The following is a 9,764-nucleotide window of genomic DNA, read 5'->3' as shown; positions in this document are numbered from 1 at the left end:
CTTCCTGTTTTGTAGCTTTGGATCCACGCATGACGAGGACAACTCTGTTTGGTGAGTCTGATTCTCTTTTAGTTCTCTAAAGACTGAAACCAGGACTACTCGCTGGTCACACTGGTCATCTGTACTGTGCTGTACCCAAGCACGATTGCCCCCCTGCTGTGCCAGTCCCACGCTGGCCGGCACGGCTCTCTCTCTCTCGTGGGAGAGAGAGAGAGAGAGAGAGAGAGAGAGAAGTCCGCGGACAGCTACTTTGTGTCTTATATTGAGTCATGTTATTCAGATACAGACATGAAACTCTGGATTTCTCCAGCGTTGTTTACCCGCGTGCTTGTGCTTGTGCATGAAGTGTACCGTGCCTGAGCACGATACGGAGCGGTCACACTGGTCAAACGAACTGGACTTCAGGGTTGAAGCGTGCTTGGGCACGGTACAGATGGCCAGTGAGACAGCGCCTTTAAAGTATCAGATCAGAATCCTCAAATCGATGCCTTAACATTAGTCCATGCAAACACATTTTTGAATCCTTTAAACCTTCAGTTCAGAGTTCAGACGTGTCTCTCAGAGCTTGAAATCGCTTATTGATCTTTTTGTTTTGTTTCCAGTTAAGAAAGTGTTCAACCTCCACGTCAGGGACTCGGGGGTCGTCAAGTCTCCGGGGTTTCCAGACTCTTCGTATACCCCTAACGTCTACCTGCAGTGGAGACTGAGAGCCGACCCGGGTCACCGAGTCCGACTGGACTTCCACACTCTGATCCTGGAGGACGACTGTCAGCATGACTTCATCCAGATCTACGACTCCCTGGCCCCAATTCAGAACCTGCTCCTGACAGAGTGAGACCCGGACCACCACTCTACCAACGTTTATTTAACTGCTTTATTTAAACAGAAAATAAATAACCATAAATACACCCAATGACAGAGCCATGTCCCCCCCTCAGGCAGTGTGGATACCCTCATGAGTCCCTCTCCTTCCTGTCCTCTGGGAGCGTCATGTTGCTGACTCTGGTCACCGACGAGGAGAAGGACTTCCCCGGGTTCATAGCCAACTACTCACAGATCTCTCTGAGAGAACAAAGTACGACACAAAGACACAAGATGTTTAACGTGTGTGTGCGTGATGTGTACATTTCCCCATTGTGGGATAAATAAAGGATTATCTTATCTTATCTTATCCCCTCAGTGTTGTTGGGGTTGTATCAAGTCAACTTTGGTTATATTCTATTATAATAATAATAATTATATAATATATATATATTATATAATTATTATATAATAATTATATTTAATTATTATTAATATAAATAACAATATCATTAAACTATGTTCAACTCGGGGGCACCACCCTGAAATCAGGGAAATATAACCCAAATATCCTTAAAATCATCCTTATCCTTATATCACAATGTAAATACAGCAGTAATCACAAACAACTGCTCTCTTAAAATTATAACAGAATTTATTTAAACAAAGCAACATCAATCCAAAATCAATGAACTTAATCAAACAAATAACTATTATAAACTAATCTAAGCAACAAACATTATCAAGCAAAACTGGTGAATGAGGTGTAAAACTGTGTGTGTGTGTGTGTGTGTGTGTGTGTGTGTGTGTGTGTGTGTGTGTGTGTGTGTGTGTGTGTGTGTGTGTGTGTGTGTGTGTGTGTGTGTGTGTGTGTGTGTGTGTGTGTGTGTGTGTGTGTGTGTGTGTGTGTGTGTGTGTGTGTGTGTGTGTGTGTGTGTGTGTGTGTGTGTGTGTGTGTGTGTGTGTGTGTGTGTGTGTGTGTGTGTGTGTGTGTGTGTCTGTGTCTTCAGAGTGCGGGGGAACACTGACTGCATCCAAAGGCTCCTTCTCCTCACCTTTCTTTCCCTCCAACTATCCTCCTAAAACCACCTGCGTCTGGAAGATCCAGGTAAGTTCACTTTTTAAAAATACTTTATTGTATCCATAAAATGAATGAATGAATCTATCTCTTCTGCAGAGATGACTTCACCTGATTCCGTCTCTCGTCTCGATCTCTTTCAGGCCCCAAAAGAAACGTTTTTGAAGGTTCAGTTCAAGAAGTTCTTCCTCGGAAACAATAGCGCCCAGTGTCGACAGGATTACGTGGAGGTGGACAGTCAAAGGTGAGACGTCGATGGTTTGTTCCTGTCTTTGTTCCTTCAACAGATTTTTCATCAAACAGCACTTCTTTATCATGGTCCACTTTATTTACAGTAAAAGATTGAATCCAAACTCATTAGATGCATAAAGCTCCAGGGACTGATTCAGAATGACCTCCGTTGTTTCACTGACACCTGATAACAGCCAATCAGAGCCTCCGTTGAAAGGAGGTGCCTCCCCCTTTTTCTGATGGCCAATCACCCGGGACTGTCTCTCTGTGTCTGTGTTTCAGACTGTGTGGCAGTAAGCTCCAGAGCAGCGTTCTCACCAGCCGCAGCAACGCCATGACCATCAGATTCCACTCGGACTCGTCCTACGTGGACCAGGGTTTCACCGCAGAGTACGAAGCGTTCATCCCGACAAACCGTACGTGTTTTAAACGGATTCTGTTTCTCCTTGACATTTTCTCTCCAGTGTCTGACTCTTTGCTGTTTTTTCGTCCAGCTTGTCCGGGGAGGTTCCAGTGCACCAACAACCTGTGCCTCAACACGACTCTGCAGTGTGACGGCTGGAACGACTGTGGAGACGCCAGCGACGAGGAAAACTGCAGTGAGTCCAGAACCCGGACTCTGCAAATAAGATCCTGTTTTCAGCCTGAAAAGTTACCCATCAAGTCTGGTTTCCATCATCCTGCAAAGTTTCCTCAACATATCACTTCCTGTTAGTTCTTAAAGGTCACATGATATAAAATCCACTTCCCCATGTTCCTCTAGTCCGTCTACAAACCCCCCAATGATGAGATAAGTCCATCCTCTCCATCTTCTGCCTGCTCCACTTTTCAGAAAATGTGTGCTCAAACAGGCCGTTTGGCGATTTTCCCTTCATGACATCACAAAGGGCAGTAGCCCCTCCCCCAGGTGGGTGACACTCCCACAGCTAGGTGTTTGTTCTGCCCTCTAAGTCTGCCTTCTCACCGTAAACAATAGGACATGGAGCTAGAAAGACCGAGTACACCCAAACCCTTCCAGAGAGGGGGCGTGGTCAGACACAGCTCATTTACATATTTAAAGGTACAGACACAGAAACAGCCTGTTCTGAGCAGGGCTGAAATAGAGGGGTTTATAGACATGATCAAATACAGGATCAGAGTGGATTTAGAACAAGAAACTTCACACACATGTTTTGAGGAGCTCTGAGACTTATTTACAATGAAGAAGAGGAGGAGGAGGATATGTCACCTTTAATGTAGATTTATCCTCAACGCGTCCTAAACAAATGACTTTGAATGATGAGCAGCATTATTCGATAGCACACCGACAGATTCTCTACTTTTTTTTTCACAGAAGAAACAGTTGGCTTTGCGCTGAGGGCAGAAACCGTTCAGGCAGTCTAACATGTTTGTTTGTTTGTTTTTGTCTCAGAGTGTGACGAGTCTCAGATGAAATGTAAAAACGGACGCTGTAAACCGGAGTTCTGGAAATGTGACGGCGTGGACGACTGTGGAGACAACACAGACGAGGAGAACTGTGGTGGGTTCATCTGAAGTCTGGATAAACACAAAATAATCAACTGAAGAATGTTCAACGCCCCTTCATGTGTTACATCATTTCCAAAGCCTCTAAAGCAGTGTTTCTCAACTGGTGGGTCAGGACCTACAAGTGGGTCGCTGAGTTGTTTTCATTAAATCGCTGGAAAACAAACATCGTCAAAATGTCTCTGCAGTGCTGTTTAGACTTGTTCGTTTGGTTCAGTCACATCTTTTGCCCGGTTTGAGATCCAAACTGCACAATTTCATTAAACAAATCTGATTGGCTGAAAAACTTCAGAACTACATTGAGGACTTGGTGGTGGGTCCTGAGGCAAGACCAGTTGAGAACCTCTGCTGCCCTGTGGTGTTTTTAAAAGACTGACCGTCAGGGTAATAAAGAGTATGTAAGACAGACAGTTGATTATCTCTCTGTATCTCGTTAATCTTTGTAGTGAAATGCAAACCAGGTGAGTTCACCTGCAGAAACAGTCGCTGTATCCCCAAGAAGATGCAGTGTGACGGAAAGGACGACTGCTCGGACGGATCAGACGAGTCCAAATGTGAAAAATGTGAGGAGAAAAAAAAAACAGCTGTTTACTCTTTCTTTAAAGTTTAGTCACAGATGGGAGGATGTGTAGTTGTAGTTGTAGTTGTGGTGTGTGGTTGTTGTGTTGTGTGTTGTCATGTTGTTGTGTGTTGTTGTTGTTGTGTACTGATACTCGTCTCTTGGTTGCAGCTCTGGTTCTGCAGCAGTGTTCAGAGTTCACGTTTCGCTGCAGAGACGGACGCTGCATCAGCAAACTGAACCCTGAGTGTGACGGAGAACAGGACTGTGAGGACGGTTCGGACGAGGACAACTGCCGTACGTCTAATACACACACACAAACACACACACACACACACAGAAATGACTGAATGCTAACAGTAGATGTCGTTTGGTAGCTAACAGGTTATCGAACATGTTTTTAAAACTCCTTGTCAGATCTCCTGAATGAATAAATACCAGAAGCTGAAACACAGTGTTTATCAGCACGTTAGTTTCCCACTCTTAGCATGTCGAAAGCACCTTTCTGTTTGTTTACGTGTGTGTGTGTTTCCAGACTGTGGAACGAGGCCTTACCGGAGCTCCCGTATCGTGGGCGGGCAGGCGTCCCGGGAGGGGGAGTGGCCCTGGCAAGTTAGCCTCCATATCAAAGGCCAGGGTCACACGTGCGGAGCATCGGTGCTGAGCAACCGCTGGCTAATAACGGCGGCTCACTGCGTGCAGGACAACGGACCAAACAAGTAGGAGAATTCTGCAGAACACAGTCTGAATATCTACTGAGTGAGATGATAAAGGTATCTTACTCTCTGATCATTAAGGAAACATGCTATGTTGAAGTGCTGGCTTCTCTGACAACAATGCAGCAGCCAGTATGTCCTCCTTCTAACTTTAGATTCTGCTCCTGAATGCTCTGGATTTGTTTGGACCAGAGAAGGTAGGCGCTTTTAAGACACCCCCACGCGGCCGTTTTGGACGCCCCTCGGTTTGTCAGATATGAGAGCAGTTATCAGGTCAACAGGTGTTGCAGTGATGGAAGCGGGTCAAGAGAAGTGGTTCAGATAGAAGTGATTGTACCCGACCTAAAAAGCCTCTGCATGTTTCTAATAAGCTCCACGAGCAGAAACGTGCTCAAACTAGGATCAATATTGGAGATGCTTTTGAAAAATGGAGAGAGGTTAGAACACAGAAAGGTTTACAGACCCATGCAGAGCTGGATAAACACTGACGCTTCAGAGTCCACCACATGGTGACCTGAGTGAGCATCCACTCTAGAGAGGAGGGGGGGGGGAGACAGCCCTCTATAATGTTTAGAATTGGACTGTAGAACCAATTTTAAACACTAGGGGTCAGAGTTCAAAGGCATTTCATTATGGGCAAACCTTTCTTCTTGCTCATTTTGATGTCATATCTTCTTGTTATGCCTCATATCTCTAAAATCTGTACCTCCAAAACAGCAAATTAGTTGCATTCCAGCTGTTTTTAAAAACCATTTATACTTCATAATTTATTTTAGCTTCCTGTAACTTCTCTGATGTGTGCTGCAGGTACTCCCAGGCCACCCAATGGGAGGCCTTGCTGGGTCTCCATGTGCAGAGTCAGACCAGCGAGTGGACAGTGAGGAGGAACATTCAGCAGATCATCGCTCACCCGGATTACAACTTCCTCACTTACGACAACGACATCGCCCTGATGGAGCTGGACTCCAACGTCACCCTGAACCAGAACATCTGGCCCATCTGTCTGCCCTCGCCCACCTACGACTTCCCAGCAGGCCTCGCGGCGTGGATCACAGGCTGGGGGGCCACCAGAGAGGGAGGTGGGTTCACACATTCACTCCTGGAAGTTTCTACTTGGACGGCCGTACCTGGGGGACCCGCCTGATTATCGTCTATTTACGGGAAACACTGTATTAATATTCAGAATGACGCAGCCTTTAAATACGGCAATAATTCAACATTAAAGGCTTTATATGTGATGTTTTGATCCAGCAGATGTCGCCCTTGAGCACCAACATGAAACCAAAACAAGTCACGCTGCATTGTTGTGTTAGCATGCTAATGCTAGCGATCTTTATTATGCTGGTATCTTCACACTGCATGTAAATTTACCTGAAATGAGCGTGATCTAGAAACACAGTTAAGCAGTGAGTACAGTATGTTATTCTTCTTTTCTCTAGTCCCTCAATTAAACAACTTTTATACACGAGGGGAGGAGTCAGCCCGCCGTCCTGGCGATGTAAACAAAGTGAAGATAGGACTCTGAAAACATCACAGACAGTGGGACTCGGGTGTTACACCCATTGTAGACAGTCATGACTCACAGAGTTATTTTCAGAGGAGATACTTGATTTATATATTTAAGTGTGAAAAATCACATAGAAAGACTTTAAGAGAATAAACAAAACATTACTTGTAATTCTGTCCAATGTGGTTGTTTTTCTCTGCCAGGTCTCGCTGCGAAGATCCTGCAGAAGGCCGAGGTTCGGATCATCAACAGCACGGTGTGTAAGAGTCTGATGAAAGATGACGTGACCGACAGGATGCTGTGTGCCGGACTCCTTAAAGGGGGCGTGGACGCCTGTCAGGTAACGTACATCACAACGTTCAATCAGTGGGGTCGCTTTACATGAAGATCAGATTTTAACCCAAGCCGAAAGGGGTCATCTCTAGATGAGACACTGTCCTCTGGTTGGCAGGTCACCATGGACTTGTCAGTCACAGGTAGCCCTGCCCTAACTCCGCCCCCTCTGTCCGGTCTGTTAGACTCTAAATGGGACCACAGTGTAACATCGTGCTGTGGTGGAAAGTAGAGACTGAGACCATGAACTCGTTTGGAAAATGTGCAAATGAGTGTGCAGGAGTTTGTCTGCAGTGAAATATTGGGTGTTGTTGTTGCCGTGGTAACCAAAGAGGTAACCATGTTGTTTATATTAAAGTTCTGGTATCATGACCCCCCCTCCCTCTTGGACCCCTTTAGGGCGACTCTGGAGGACCACTGTCCGTCACAGGGCCCAGTGGGCGGGTCTTCATAGCTGGCGTGGTGAGCTGGGGCGACGGCTGCGCCCGGAGGAACAAACCGGGCGTCTACACCCGGGTCACGAAATACCGGAACTGGATCAAGGAGAAGAGCGGGGTGTAGGAGGTCAAGCAGCGAGGAAACAGGTTCTCTGGACGCCACTCGTTTATCATGAAGACTTTTCCATCATTTCTTCTGAAATGTTTACAGCAGTGATTCACTCTCTATTTTTTTATTCTATGAAGCTTCTGCTTTTTTTCTTCTCGTGTAATAATTGAATCTGAGCAGCAGCAGTCAGCACGCCGTCCCTGATGGCGCTCTGAAGACTCTTCATGAGCTCAGCTCGGTTTTAACATCCAAACCTTTTCTCACCTGTTTTCTTAAAGGAGCCGTTGATTCAGGACGTCTGTGTAAATGTGGGATCCTTCCTGTCATGTCACCCATTTTCACCTGTCAGAAACAAAAACAAAAACAACACTTTGATCCATTTGAGACATTAAATCCTTTTTTTTCACGGCTGTCGATTGCAGCAATCTACGGGAGCAACTCTAAAAGAAGTTGTGACTGATGGTCATTAAAATCCAAAAGATGTGAAAGTTTAAAAAAACGGAATCTTCCTTTAAAACGGCGATTAATTAAAATAAAAAGCTTTTATGAAAGCTGACTTGTCAAACAGTCGTACCAATTTACTTCAGCATCAATTTTAGGTTATCAATAATTTGTATTTATTTTGTGAATTTATGAAAACGTTGCTAGATTGAATTTGTTAATTTCTTCACTATGAATTATTTAAAGGGCTAAACGGTGGTTTTTTTAGACTTCTGTGTGTAATGTAAAGTATTTAACTCAAGGTACTCAGGGACTCAGGTAACAGTACCTCAGGGAATTGTCCTCGGCCCGTTAGGGATTCACATAAAACACCAGAGTGTGGCTGTTGAAAAGTAATCCAACAGGGTTAAAGACTGAAATCTGGAATCAGGTTTTTAAATTTTGAAAGTAAGAATTACGTGATTGGATAAAATCAGGTTATCTATGGTGAGCTCCATAGTTCTCTCTGCGGATGTGTTGTTGTGTTATTTTGCACTCAAACGATCATTATCTGTCATTATCTTGTGGTATTAGCCATGTTGCTTTTCGACTTGTTGCCAACTGGAATACGATCAACTCGGGTGTGAAGTCATTCCCAGTTCAGAGGTCAATAGAACGTCCCATTAGTCCTGGTTTTTAAACCCGATTAAGGGTTAGAAAATAGGTTTCGAAAATATGATCAGTATCAAACATGAAATATAAAGCAGCTGTGAGGCTCATTGCGTTTTCAGGGGGTTTTGGCGCCCCCTGTGGACAAAGTATGTAGCGCATAGTCTCCTTTTAAGCTTTGCTCATCTGGATTCAATTATCTTTAAAAGTCTGACACCTGATCACGTTCATCCGGTCTGGTTTGTCTTTGAAGAATCAGGATGAAAGTGAGCTGGATCGGAGCGCGGATGGCCTAGCGGTTATGTCACACAGCCTGTGTACAGAGGCTGTAGTCCTCGTCGCAGCGACAGCGAGTTTGAATCCGACCTCGGCCCTTTGCTGCATGTCATCCCCGCTCTCTCCAAAACTAATAAAGTGAGCTGGATTATTCGATCCTTCAGTTAGACAGAAAGTGAATAAAATCTGGATCGTTTTTTATATCGAGATGAGACGTGTTGAGCAACCGTGCCAAAAGCGCGTCCAACTTGTATTTTAACCACGTCAGTAAATAGAACGTCAGAGTCTCGCGGTATTTGAAGGAACCCTTAAAGAGCTTGTTTGCATGCTGCAGCGCTCTCCAGTGTTGACTTCCTGTTCCAAACAGGATGACGGCGCTTCTTCTCCAGAGCCAAAAGATCGAAAATAATCAAGTTTCATCATTTTTAGAATATTGCATTTAATAAAAACTTAGTGACGTAGTAACCAGGGAAACCAAACTGCCTTTGAAGTTTTTCCTCTGATGTTAGATTTTCTCGTGTTGCAGCGCCCCCTACAGCTGCTGTTTGTGTTACACTTCCTGTTGTTTTGACGAGTGTATTTATTTTTTGTACTGTCTTCTTTTAGTCACATCCTCGTCTGTCTTCGTTTTTATCGTCACATGTTTAGTTTGGGGTAGTTTTAGTAAATGTTAAAGATGCTAAATACTTGAATGTAATTGAATCTTCTTCGACCAAATCATAAGCAATAAAAAAAACATTCAAAAACCAAATATAAATATTCACTCGTTGTTTCTCTTCTTGCTTCCCTTCGACATTTTGAAAACTTTGTCTGGCGATGATATGAAGTTTAAGAGTCTTAAGATGCCACCACAGAAATCTAAATGACTTACTACTTTATTCAGGAAGTGTAGATATATTGACTCTTTTCTTGCTAAATTGATGGAATTATTTTTATTATAATTTAAACAAAAGTAAAAAAAAAAAAGGAATCGGAAAATTCAGATATTAAAGTCGTTAAATTACTTTATTAAATTCGTAATTTGATTTAAATGATTATTAGGTTGTATCACTAGAGCATCCATCCGCCTGTGTGAAAGACATTCCTCTGCTACGATAAAGACAA

At 44.0% G+C, this 9,764-nt stretch overlaps 1 protein-coding gene across 1 annotated transcript; it reads left to right on the top strand.

Annotated features, from left to right (window-relative positions):
• Positions 1-15: 15 nt before the first annotated feature.
• Positions 16-9,423, top strand: LOC110005892 (suppressor of tumorigenicity 14 protein homolog; the record flags this gene model as incomplete). Its single annotated transcript, XM_065952332.1, is given in 14 exon segments — positions 16-51; positions 603-831; positions 939-1,075; positions 1,812-1,909; positions 2,023-2,123; positions 2,393-2,526; positions 2,605-2,709; positions 3,522-3,629; positions 4,081-4,197; positions 4,365-4,490; positions 4,729-4,912; positions 5,717-5,988; positions 6,620-6,756; positions 7,149-9,423. Coding segments are annotated over 14 exon segments (1,946 nt in total), but the record flags the coding sequence as incomplete, so codon positions are not given.
• Between the last annotated feature and the right edge of the window lie 341 nt (positions 9,424-9,764).

Source organism: Labrus bergylta, unplaced genomic scaffold (assembly GCF_963930695.1).
Source record: "Labrus bergylta unplaced genomic scaffold, fLabBer1.1 SCAFFOLD_223, whole genome shotgun sequence".
In the NCBI taxonomy this organism is placed as follows: Eukaryota; Metazoa; Chordata; class Actinopteri; order Labriformes; family Labridae; genus Labrus; species Labrus bergylta.
This window is presented reverse-complemented; position numbering and strand designations above follow the sequence as displayed.